This window comes from Charadrius vociferus, unplaced genomic scaffold (assembly GCF_000708025.1).
Source record: "Charadrius vociferus isolate BGI_N301 unplaced genomic scaffold, ASM70802v2 scaffold865, whole genome shotgun sequence".
Classification (NCBI taxonomy): Eukaryota; Metazoa; Chordata; class Aves; order Charadriiformes; family Charadriidae; genus Charadrius; species Charadrius vociferus.
Window position 1 is genome coordinate 75,564 of NW_009648447.1, and position 13,499 is coordinate 89,062.

Here is a 13,499-nt window from a genome sequence, read left to right on the forward strand (position 1 = left end):
AAAGAGAATAAGCTGAGGTACATTTATTTACCCACAGCTTCCTCAAGCAAAACGTGCCAGTGAATGAAAATACACAATCAGGTGGCTTCTTCTAAAAAACTAGTTCTAAGAAAGAGTTCAAGCAATGTCCAACCCCTTTCCTTGTTTAATGTGAATTACAGCCTTGCACTGATAGAGCACCTTTCACCTAAACATGTGTGAAATCACTTTAGAGACACTGGTAACTGCTGAGGTTACCATTATTTAGCAATTATTTAGCAGCACGTTGCAATAGTTTGCAGCAGTTTCTTAGAGGGTATGAATAACACCACTTCCAATTTAAATTATTGGGAGGAATTACAGGAGACTGTGTCTTTTTCAAACTGGAACTAGATCCAGGCACTAGGGCTTTATACCTCTCTTCTTAAGAAAGTCATAAGCGGCTTTTTCTAACAAAGTAGCCAGGATCTTGGTTTTGCATTTCATCCCCAAATCAGTGCCTTGAACAGTGTGCACTCCTACTTCGGAGGATTACTTCAGTGTGGTTCACTGCTTATTCACAATGAAAAAACAACATTGAATTAAAGTCCCTCTCTGCTGCCCCAGGTTAGCATTTTGCATTACATCAGCAGCTGTGGTAGCTGTGAGATCAAGCCTCAAAATTAATGGGAAATCTATCTTCCAGTTTTTGGAGGGGGAATCTGTAATACCTGTGTAACACTGAGAACAGTAAACTTGGGGCTTGTGAATTCTTTCACTCCTCTTTAACCTGACTTGCCAGTAATTTAATTAGTGCTAAACAGTCTGCACACAGACTTGCAGAAATTGAAAGACTGACTGACAGAGGATTTGCTTCCAGTGACTTTTCCTCTTTTGCACATGTGCTGGATGGAGCTGTGCTGTGTTTGGAAGTTGATCAATAATGATTGCACAATTCTAACCTTATTTAAACTATGATATAAACAGACACGATAGAAACGGATGCTACCAGGTTTTTTCCTACTTAAAAGTGAAGTCAGCTTTTTTTTTTTTTCCCTGCTCTTTTTCTCCCTTTTTTTTTTCCTTTTTGGTTCCAACAAAATTGTAACCTGGAAGAAAAGCAGTTAGACATTGTGAAATCCCAATTCAGTGTAGCATTTGGCTTTAGTAAATGTGGAAGCCAAAAATAAACATCTGCTTGGCAACTTCACCAGAAGTTAACTGTAAATGCAGTTTTCATCTTTTCAGTGAATGTGGCATTCAGTGCTGGTTAACATCTATTAAGGAGGAACGATCCATAGTTGAGGTTGTAAAGCATTTTTTTTCTTTTAATTACAGTTACGAACCTCCATTGCCTCAGGGAAATCCCCTACCCCAGTTTCTTTCCAGATATAGTTTCTTATGTGCCAAAACATGAACTTCCCTTGAAAGCTTGAAGGTAGTTGGATGGGATATTTGTGAGTTATTAGACTTTGGAAAAGAGATGGTCTTCCATCGATCTGTGCATGACAGCCCCAAAACTTCAACTTGGCCATTTTTTTTTCTCTTTTCTTTAGTCCTTCAGAATTAGATCATCAGCCTGTTTTTTTTTTTTTTTCAGGCTGAATTATGAACATTTTAAAGCATGAGATGTTGCATTTTTGGATATTCAGAAAGATATGGAGTTACATTTAGAAGTGAATTAGAAAAAATGTAAGCAGTCTGACTCTTTTCTCCAGGAAGGTGAAGTCTGCATGTGACAAGGAGTCTCCCAGGATGCCAGCCTTGGAGTCCAGTCCTGGCAGGCCATGGCTGCAAACATCTTCAATAATCTCATCTGGTCAGATCTCTGCTTTTCAGCAAATTGTTTGCAATCTCTGCTGCTACCAGGGCAAATTCATTTCACTGTGGACCAGGGGGGATTGATGTGGATGCAGATTTGTGGTAATGTGCTATTGGGACAGTGGGGAGGGGTGAGAAGGGGCAACTTGAGGCAGCCCTATGGGAAATGCTTCGCTATTGCTAGGGATGGTGATTACTTGCAGGATCTTTCTTCTAAAACTGAACGGTCCAATGATGTGGGACTTCAGTAATGCTGGATGAAAAAGGGCATTACTGAAGAGAGGGAGAAGTTCTTTTGGTAGTTTTCTGACATGTATCAGTAAACTGTCCATTTCTGAATTGTGCAGCCCTCCCTTCTTCTGCCTGTTCTCAACATTCACTGCCTCACAATGAAGAATCAATAGTCAGGTTGCTAACTTGAGTTTTTAAATGGTTTTGGAAATCAGATCTATGCTAAACCAGATGAATGCTTTTTTTTATTCCTAGTGGTAAATCAGTCCTGAAATGATTAATACAGAGCTTTAAGATCTGTCTGGTAGTAAGGATGATTCGAGGCCAGTGTTAAATGAGGAAAGGTCTGCCAGGTAAATTTGTCAGAGGATACATGGTGTAAATATGCCAGGCTTCATATACATAGCTGAGGATAGCGGGTACCAAACAATGAAGGGATGTAAATTTTCCAGCAAGGCAGTAGTTACTCAGGAAATGCGCTCACAAATCCTGTTAACAGGCCCCGTATGTGGGGGTGAGGAAAGAAGTGGAGGAAGGGTGTTGTACATCTTCCTCCTGGCACCCACTTTGTATATGTACAGCATAAATGTGTTCATCTGGTGCCTTCTACTGCTTATTAAAACTTGGTTCCACAGGGGTTCTTCTCTGTGAATAAAGCAGGAACTAGAAAGAAGATAAAATCCGCTTGCCTAGTATTTGTGATTAGTTAATTCCTCTTCACTGTATGAGTCATCATTTATGATATGATAACAGCAACTCTGTCCAGCAGAACCAGAAAAAAAAAATTAAACCTAAGGTAATCGTACCTTGGTTCTCCAAGAGGCATTGACACATTTTGCCTCAGCTTATGCAAATAAAATTTTGATTTAACATTTATCACACTGACTTGGGACTTAGAGTGCCTTGGTGCAAGAGTGAGTTTTTCTACAGGTAATGAGTGATAGAGTGTCAGTAAATCAGCTTAGATATATCGTCTATTTTAGGTGATACATTGGGAAAAGGGGAATGAAGCAGAGAGGTGCAGATGTTTGCTATGCCTTACAGAGTGAGGCAGCTGTAAAAAATACCCTTGCTTCTTAAAACCAAATGAACTCGAACGGTGCATCGCAGCACGTGCATCCTCGCCCTTTATGTGTGTAGCTACTGGCTTGCAACAGCAATAACAGAGTTTTGTCTCTGGTAACATCTGTGACACAAACAAACATGCAATGGCACAGAGGAATGAGCAGAAGCCCTGAGATTTAAATCGGCAGGGTCTCACTGGGTGCAGATGGCACTGGTTACGGCTTTGAACAACTCTCCTGATTCCTGTATATTTTGCTAACCTATTAAACAATAGAGTTGGGCTGTTGATAAATAATTAATAAGGATTTTGTTGCATGCTTGTCTCCCAAGCAGTGTCACCATGGAGATGATCTGGCTTTTAGGATCTGACGAGTTAACAGTCTCCAAAACAATGGTATTGTGTCGACCTTACTCTTTCTCCAAAACAGAGAGCTCTCGGAGATGTGTTAGCAAAATGCACAGTGCCAGGCACAAATTTTGCTTCAGCTCGCCATGGCCTTTTGCCCAACTTTTCAGTGAGTGCATGAAGAATTTTCTATGACTGTGCAGAAGCTTGTTCTTAGAATTGCACATCCTGCACAATGCTGTTTATTACTGCATTTGGCCTGGAACTGGAGTCTCAAGACAGCTTTTTTTTTTTTCCAGCAAATCGACACAGCAAAGAAATAATCATGTGGGAAGAGGTTTACAAGAAGTCTGCATGAGGATACCTTTGCAGAACTGTGTGGATGCTTGGCTTCCTTGGCTCCTTCTTCCCACCTGGAAGGTCCTGAGGCCAGATAGGCAGTTATTCAGCCCATCCCCTGTCTTTCCTTTCTCTGTTTTGTGCAACCTCTGGAAGTGCCATTTCAATGCAACTGCACTATCAGCATCCCCCTCCTTATCATTTGATTGCAGCAACCCCAGGGACCACCCAATTTCATAGCTTTGTTTCTCTTCCTCTTGGGTTGGTGATGTCTGGGCCAAGAGCCACAGGCAGAGACTCCCCTGGAAAAAACATAATACGGTGCCAGACTTTATTCTTTCTTGCTCAGCTCCATGGAGTTGGAGAAAGAACAATGTGCCTTTTCTCTCCCCACCCCTAAACATCCTCTGCTCTGCCTTTCTCTGCCTGCCTGGTTGATCCACCTATTCTTTACGTCCCCACCCCAGTTGGCACTTGGTGCATTGCACTTCCCACCTCGGAGTCTCAAAGAAAGGAAGCAGAGCTGTGAAACTGGCTGGGCTCACCCACTTCCCATTGCTGGGTGGAGATGGCCCCAGCTCACAGCTTTCAGAAAGGAGAGGTTTATGTGTATTTAAGCCTCCCCTCCCTCTTCACCCAAAGAAAAGAGTTTTAAATAATTTTCTTTAAGCTGCATTTCTGACATATCTCCTGGTGGCAGCAAGCTGGTTTCCCTTCCTCGGGGGGGCCTGCACTCTGTCCTGATGTAATTTTCCCGACTGTCCACAATAGTATTGCAAGAGCCCATTGGAATTTGCTCGAGCACGGTTGGTATGCACAAGTGCTGGAACCAGCTTAAAAGTCACAGCCCTCATGGTGGAAAAAAAAGCAGTTTGTTCATATCTCGCTGTGGTCCTAAAAATAGCCTTGATAGATAATAAAGAGTGGAAGATTGTTTTCAATGGGACTGAATGTACTGCATGCAGAAATTGCTGGGGAAGGATCAGTGGTTTGTGTCATTCAGGTGGTCAGCCTTGGTGATGGCACTAGCCGACCTAAAAATGTGTGACATTTGGCACTGTGGCTAATTCTGCCTTTGTTTACATTCACACATCTTGGCTGGAAATGAGGCAAACGTACGTTCATTAGATTAAGACAAACACATGAACTTACTTCCTGAAATCAAGAGAAACAGTTTTACACTTTGAGGAAAATACAGCTTTGTTGCTTATCCCATAAATGATGATGCCAGGAGTGACTCAGCAGCAGACACAAAGATATGATGTGGAAGTGGGCACCTACTGTCTGCCGTGCCCTTTGCCAGATGTTTAAACTTTCAGATATTTTTCTGTATGCCATGGTCTTGATCTGCCTCTGTAAAAAGAAAATTCCACCCCTTTTGCTCTGCCCAGCAGCCAAGCAGCTCGTAAAGAAGGAGGCACATTTCTCTTACAGATAGGACTAAATGTACAGAAACCTTTGCAGTCGTCATCTTTTAGAAGTATTTATGGTTCAATTCAAGTTATTTGTACCAAACAAAAGCAAAGAAGCATGAAGTGTGTTGGAAAATAAATAATATCTCTACACCAGTTCAGAGGGTGAGTATATTCCCTCTTTCCAGCAAATCAAGACAGGTAATTTATTGCAGCCTTGAAGGGAACAACGTATTTCTCCATGCTTCCTGCCCAGCAGACTCCATAAGCTGACTCATGGAGGGATGGGAAGCCAAAAGCTGTGCTCCCTCTTTTCCTATCTGCTTCTGGAAGGCAGAGCAGCGGTTGAGCAGGGGCTGTGCTTGTGCAAAGACGTTTAGAAACGCCTGGCAACAGTAGAGGTTCACAACCCCCTGCTTTCTCTCCCTTGTGCCATACATTTTGGAGAGGGTATTCTCTCTACCTGCTTCAGAGCAGTGGCTGATACCAGAACTGGCAGTGCAGGTGGAGGTGGTTTCAGTCCAGCTCTGGTGCTCCTTTCTCCCTCTCTAATCCCATGTGTGGGACCATGTTGCCATCAGAGCTGCAGAAGAGGTACCGAGGATGTTAACTGATGTGTACAGCCAGTATCAGTGCCTGGAGGGACCATCACATGGCCTAATTTTGAGCCGTGACCTTGGTGCCTATGCATATAGTTAACTTTATGTGTGTGAGCTATTCCACGAAAGCCAATAGACTGCTCACATGTGTGAAGTTAGGCATGTGCTAAAGTGTTTTGCCAGATTGGATACTGTTTCTATAGGGGCTTTGGGTGAACCTGAACCTGTTTTGTTGGGGTGAGAGGCTTTAGATTTCATTATTAAGAATCTGATATGTTACTATGTCTGACTGCAAGGCCTTGGAGTTATCTGAAATTCTCATTATGACAAGAAGCTAGGAAAAGTACAAATTCCTCCACTAGTAAAGTTACTAAAAATACTGTAATTAAATTATCTAAGTCTTAAACCCGGTAAAATATATTGAGAAAGTGTGGTAGAAGTATAAGTGTTCTGAGTGTACCAAAGGGACTAACGGCACTTTCTCTGCAGATCTTGAGCTGGAATATTTGGAGTAGTTAATGTAGCTAATGTAAAAAAGCATGTTGCGTTAGCCCTACTCTTGATTCATAGGCTGTGACCCTTAATAAATTTTGATGTTGCACACAGTGGAGCTGTTGCTTTCAGAGAAAGCAAGGAAAGTGAGCAGGCAAGCAAGAAAGAAAAAAGGACCTAAAGAATGAACAAACAAGTTCTTTCATAAGGTATTTCTCAATTGAGATTATTTCTTATTAGGCTTAAGTTGTTCAGGTTCATCATGTACCATGTCTGGCAACAGTCCTGTAAGTGGGGTTTTGAAAAATGGAGCCGGCTCTGTCTGGTGTTAAAAGCATAAGTGCACTTCGAAAAATGTGTTTTCTGGAGTGTATTGCTGAGTAAAATACATTTCATGAAAGAAATTCCATTATTGATATTTTAGAATACCTAGAAGAGAGACTTGCTTTACAGCCTGATTCCATAATATACAGCTAGCAATCTTATTTTGCTCAAAGAGATGAAAAAGACCCAAAACCTAAAATGCAATCATGACTCATAACACTTCCATGAAATACTAAAAAAGATACTGGACTGCTTTCTTGTTTGTGTTGTTTTTTTCACATCAGTAGACTTAAGCCCGTGTACCCCGGTGACACGATCTGAGCAGATGGGTGCAGGTGAAAGACACTTGGCTGGCAGAAATCCCCTACTCAGAGGGGAAGAGCTGGAGCGAACGCTGTCCTGCTGCTCCGCTAATCCTGCTTTGGGATGCTGCCTCTGACAGTGACTCTGCTGACAGCAGTCACTTGCTGTTTGGCTTCTTATACAAGGTCACCGGCAAGGCTGTGCACTCCTGATAGGCTTCAAGATGTGGAGCCTGTCCATTTGGGGATCGTGTAGGCCACGAGACAGGTGGCACAGGGTAAAAAGTATTTATTGAGATGCGTTCGAACCTTTCACTTCCCTGAGGCTCTTCTTGAGAGGAAAATTAGCAGTTGAACGTGGGGAAAGGTATCAGAATTCAGCCTTTAGTAATGGGATGCTTTGTTGAGCAAGGCACACCTGTGATGCATTGCACAGTTTGGGAGAGAGATGCAGGCAGCAATTTCTGAGATGCTGCCGTCCTCGTTTCCTCTAGGAGTCACATCGGCTTTCCGTTTTGATTTCCTCATCTCCTAAAAGCAGAGGAATAGTGCTGTTTCACTACTTGCTGCCCAGGATTTAATTAATAAACGGCTGCACCGTGCTTTGAGCATGCTCGTTTGCTATGTAAATAGACAGTGATATTATTTCGTTCATACATGCGAGTGTCTGAAGCCTGGCTCCGATACGGAGTGCTCATACTGGTACCATGCTGTGTGCCCTGGCTATGAGGCATCGCCTCCCCCGCAGCGTGCTTGCAGTTTGTCAGGGTTGCAGGGTATGGTCTCAGCACCGTCAGGTGGATGCTTCGCAGGACCTGTTGACACCACTGGAGTTAAGATAGTTCACACCCGCTGAGTGTCATTCCCTGCTTCTAAATGCTGGTCACTGTGATCTGAAGTAGCTGAGGGAGAGAAGAGAAAGTCTTGAATATTAGAAGCCGAGAGATGTGTTTGACATGCGTTCCCTCCTTATGTTTGGGTGAGGTCTTGCAGCCTGGATGTCACTGACAAAATCCCAAGTACTTCGGCTGGGCTGAGTTTTATCCCTGCAACTGGGAAGTGATGTTTTCAGGAGAGCTTAAGTACCATCTTCAAAATTTGGTTAAACTTTTACAAATAGCCTTTACAAATTAAGGCTTCTAGGTGCCTTAACTGCTTTTCAACACGAGTTGTGAGACTGTAAACTCTCTGGTCCTGTTGAAAAATATGTTCCCAGGCAACGCATCTGTTTGCGTTTGAAGATTAATCTAAACATATATTTACAGAGTGCTGCCATGCTTTTCAATCACATTTGCATTTTTGTATCTAAAAATACATGTTTTCACATGTGCAATTATTCCATGGAGGCCATTTGCAGTAATTAGGTGTAGACTTACAAAAGTCCTGTCTGTGAAGCACAGAGTCAAGTTAGTAGGAGGTTGGCATGCCCTCTGGGGTGCCGTTATTACTTTACCAGCCATGAATGGTGAAGAATTTGCTCCCCGTTGTATATTTGACAATGAAACCCTTCTTAAATTCTTCCTCAGTGCCAAGTACAAGGCTGTCTTTTAATAAAAAATGTGTTTTTACCCATGTCTATATTTATTTCTTGCAGGAATACACATGCTGCTCCAAGAGCCACCCACATCCTTCTTGTATACAGGGTATATTTGCATTTGCAGCCTGTCCCAGTGCAAACATGGGAAGGGGGAAAAATCCAACCTAATCTTTAGTGTTAGTTGCCTTCTCCATCTCTAGAATTACTTGGAGATTATCTTGATCCCTCATTCAATTAAAACTTGTTGTATTACCTTTTCTAGAACTATGTGCCATGTAGATAAGACCATAGTTATGTGGTTACTTTTAAAACCTCTATACCAAATATTTGGGTTGAGAGGAAGAAGAGAATGGTTTTGGTTTTGACATGCAAATTGGTTTGTCCCTTGAGCTCTACTTTTTGTTCTGCTCTCCCAAAGTAGGATAGCACTTGAGCATGAGCTTAATTTTAAGCATGTGCTGAAATCTTTGGGAATTCGAGGGGATGGGGCATGTGCTTAATGCTTTTTTGAACAATGTTGCTTTTCAGAGTTGAAGGCATTGTAGGAAACCTGATACTTTAAACTAGCTCCTGTTTATGTGTGTTTCACTTTTATAATATTATAAGTTTTCCCTTCTTTCTTCAATATCCTCAATGCTACATCATATAATGAAAACAATAACGGTTATACCACTTGCAATTCCTGAAGTAGGCGGTGAAATTATTTTTTTCTGAAGGAACTAGGAAAATCACAGATTTACAAATGTTTTCCCAGGAGAGGTCCACAGTAGTTGGCTGCATAGAATGACAAAAGTTTTGTTTACCCATAAAAGGGTGGTCATCTTAGCAGGTCAGTGATGTTTTTCAAAGATGTATTATTGATTTTAAACTAGCTGGTAATTTATTCCTTGAACTCTGGCTTACAAAAAATAAAGCACGGTAAATATCGAGTATAATAAAGGCAGTTCTGCCATTCACTATGCACAATGCCCTCACCTTCCCTCTCCCACCAGCTTCTCTCCATTGTTGTCTTGTGCGTTTCTCACAGGGCATGAGCTGACCTCCGCAATTATTTATGGCGTTGTTCTGATAAGCCCTTTTTTCACAGGCAACACACATATACACACACACTCACAAGGGCTGTTATAATTTGAATTTATATTGCAAGTTCAGCTATCACTTCCTCTGTTCCCACCCTGCCTTTTGGAAAGATACCCAGTCACACGATGTGCTTGAAAAAAGGTTGCTGATTGAGGAAGGATGCAGGAAGGATATGGTTTTGCAGTGATTGCATAAGTGCTGTGTAGGACCTGAAAGCCTTGGGTTTATATGAGGACGAGTTTAGATGTGAATTTCAAAGATTGATTTCTTCTGATTTTTAAATAAGTCATAACTCCTGAGCAGTTTGCTTGCTTTAGAGAACCATGGAACAACTCGTGTTAATGTAATCCTCAATGTTTTGACATGGACAAATATAAATTTGTAATCGGCATCCTAGATTCCCTGCCTCCGTTCCATCAGAGATCTCAACCATCTTTCAGAGAAATTATCTCCAAAGCTTCTGTTTGAAATTGTCAGACGCAATCATGTCTAAGCAAATGTACTTCCCATCAGAATCTTTTGGGAGTTTTGCCATTTGCCTCAGATGGAGAGTACTTAGGCTAACACAGAGATCCTTCCAAAAGATGCTGTGTTTCCCCTCAGTGAAGTCCTAGTCTTCAGAGGACCTGAAGACCCTAAAACCTCATGTCACCCATTACTGTAATGAGAGTGTATTTATTGCTATAAAATGAAAGCGCTGGGGCATGGAGGTTTGTATTTGAAAGCTTTGTTTTGGTCATTCCACGTTCTGCCAACATCTAACATCTGTATTTATTTTTTGAACTCTCCTTAATGGGTTGTATGCATCTGTTCAGTTCCAAGAATAATGCTTGATTTCCTGAATTTATAGGTTGCAATAAAATCCATTCGTAAGGACAAAATTAAGGACGAACAAGATATGGTTCACATCAGACGGGAGATTGAGATCATGTCATCCCTCAGCCACCCTCATATCATCACCATATATGAAGGTTAGTGAATGTGATTCTCCTCCCTGACTGCTGTTACATTCTTGTAGACCTGATGTTCGTGTTTCTTGAGATCATGTACCAAACAATCTCTTACTCCTAGTGTAACCCATCACTTACCAAAGAGACTGTTTTGAGCGCTACCTTCTCTCTGAACCACCAGTGTTTCACAGATGCATAACCCTTTGCCTGGGGGAGCTTCTTCATGTGTGACTTACGCACTGTGTCCATGGCAGGTGGGAAATTGTTGCATGTATCACTTCATCTCCTTGCTCCCGTTGGACAGTTCAGTTTAATTTCACCCTTACTCGGTTCAGTTAAATTTCACCCTCAGCCCGATGTCCGCTTATGTCCCCAGCCTCTAAACCAGTCCTCGTATGCTGTATTTTTGCTGGACTGCACAAGACCATTCTCGTCTGCTCTAGGCCTTTGGTCCTCCCTTACCTGCCCGTCAGTCTTGCTGGTTCTGTCATCGCTGCTTTTTTTACCCTGCATTCCAGCATCTCCTTCCTATCCACCTCTGCATGCTTTCCTGTCGGTCTAGTCTCTGGCTTATGGTTCCTGTTTCCTCATCCTGTCTTCCCCCTCTAACTCCTTTCTTCCTGGGACACAGCTGGGAAACCTGCTAATTCCTGCCTCCGGGAGCTGCTCCCTGGTCCCACAGCAAGGAGCAGGAAGCCAGGGGCATTCCTCCCCGATTTGCCTGTTTGTTTATTTATATATTTATAGAGTGTCACTCTGTAGTAAAATCTCCTCCTCCTTCCTTCCTTCCTCAAGTAACATCCCAGCTGTAGCTCTAGCTGGGATGTTCAGGCCGGGTACGTGCTAAAAGACACCGGCCGGCTGAGAGGTCTGCTGTCGTGAGGAGGGCAGCCAGATGGTGGATCCAGGCTGTGGGTTCCAGAGGTTCCGAGGGACCTGGGTTGGGCACCCTCATCCCCGGGGATCACCTCTTCCCCTACATGCAGAACAGGCAGCCCAAATTTAGCCCTATGTATTTACACACCCATGAAGTAAATGCGCAAGGTGATGATATGTATATGGCAGCTCTGCTCTGAGAGTTGATACGACTGATTAAAACGAGCTGGCTTGGAGTACTGTTACAGTATCGCATATTGAGTTATTCAAAAGCATGTTCTTGTACTTGAAAAGAGATGAATATCTGTCTTTTTATTGAATAAACTCATAACAGGATCTGGGAACAGAAAAGGGGAGGGATGCTGTGTCAGCATGTGGGTTGCAAATGGAACAAAAGTTATTTCAAATGTGCACGGGAACTCAGAAAGAAAAAAAAAGATTAAGCATGCTGCAGTCCTTTGACCAATTGCCCTTCTCGTCCTTACTTTAAATAGTTTTTACTGAGTTAAAACATTTGTAAAAGTTAAAAAGATTACAGCATTTTTTAAGAAGCAGACAATAAAGTCCTGTGGGAGCAAAACTTTCCCCTCTGGCCCCGTGGAGGGAGGAGCAGTGCTTCTGCAGCGGAGCCAGGCAAGCTTCGCGATGGAAGGTTCATCCTGTCTGCAGGGAGGCAAGCGCCTACGGCAGGTGATGTGGTCCTCTTGTGGTCCAACAGCCAGCAGCAGCGCTTTGCGGTGACAAATCTGGAGGCAGTTTTTTTCTCTCATTTCTGGGAAGTTTTCCATTCTGTTACTGGTTTGTTTCCTTTTCTTTTTCTACAAAGCAGAGCAGCCTTTCATGGCTTCTTCCGTTTAATTCCTGGCCTGAAGGGTTGGGTAGTGGAAGTCAGCTTCTTGGTTGGACTTGTGACCATTGGAAGGAGTTACATAGAGCAAAGCTACAGCAGCTCTACAGCCTGTCCAGCCTTTCCAAGCAGTCAGTCAGTATTTGGCCGTTAGCAGCCGACAGTGTAACTTAGCTATTGTAGCACTGGGAAGATGTGTGGTTGCACAGCTGAATCCAGAGGAGCAGTTATGGACTGCCCAGACATCAGGATGTGAGCTCAGGGATCCTTAAGCATGTGCTTCACTTTAAGCTGAAGTGTACTTGTAGTGAAGCTTAAGGGACTGCATCTAGGACTGAAATATTTGTATCCTCTTGAAGTTGGATTTTAAACACATGGCTGTTCCTCTTGAGTGATGCATAAAGAGTGGTAATACTGCTATCCTCTGACACAAAATGTTGAAGTTATTCAATCCTCAGGGATGGGCTTAATCTCACCAAATTTAAGCCATCCAACATTTAGGCAGTTGGTGTACTCTAGAAGTCTAGTTTCCTTCTCTAGTCAAGAGAGATCAGCATCTACACAGGGTGGTTTGCTCCCTCCTGGGAGATATTTTTTCAGATAGGTGGGATAAATGACATACTGTAGGCTCCTGTTGGCAATAGATGGAGTCTAGCTGGCTAACTTAGATCAGATGCTTAACTTTTAAACTGAAGCCACCCCACAGATATTTTTCTTCTTTCTCACTAATTTTCACTGAGGGTTTTCAGACTGCCACTGAACGTCTGACAGCACTTTCTGTAGGTGCCAGGTTGCACAGATCTACCTAGCATGGACAATGCTGTATCTCCTTATAATATCTTTGAAAGCTCTTTGTATTGCATTTACAAACATGTGTTTTCCTTAAGTAGGATCCTTGTTTAGGTATCCTTTTGACCTGCCTGCTTAAAAGCAATTAACCTCTGAATTTGTCAACTTGATGTAAACACAAGCTTATCTTTTTTTTTGATACTGAGCAAATTCAGACGCGTGGAAACAAAGCTTTCCAGTTTAGAGATACTTTTTTGTAACCTAATCAAAAGGCATATACCTTGCCCGTTACTGCGAGGGCAGACGTACAGTTGTGACTCCAAAGAAATTCCATCCTCTCAGCAGGGCTGTAATTGGCAATCTGTCGAGAGCGGCTGTGAGGGAAGTGCTCTTTCAAGTGACTTTAAACTCCTTGAAAGGGACTGGATAAATGAAGCTGGCTTTGCTAGCAGTGTTCTGATTTCAGCACATAAATTTTAATTTATAGAATAATGCCTCTGTCCATTCATCTGTCTGTCTCTCCCCCCCCCC

General features: G+C 42.6%; 1 protein-coding gene across 1 annotated transcript in view; it reads left to right on the plus strand.

Moving 5' to 3' along the window:
• The first annotated feature begins 10,362 nt into the window (after positions 1 to 10,362).
• The window catches only part of NUAK1 (NUAK family, SNF1-like kinase, 1), a 22,958-nt gene continuing 19,821 nt past the window's right edge, over positions 10,363 to 13,499 (plus strand). Inside the window, exon 1 of the mRNA XM_009885553.1 lies at positions 10,363 to 10,477. Coding sequence (XP_009883855.1) covers positions 10,405 to 10,477 — 73 coding nt within the window. The 5' untranslated portion in view covers positions 10,363 to 10,404. The remainder of the gene's footprint in view (positions 10,478 to 13,499) is intronic.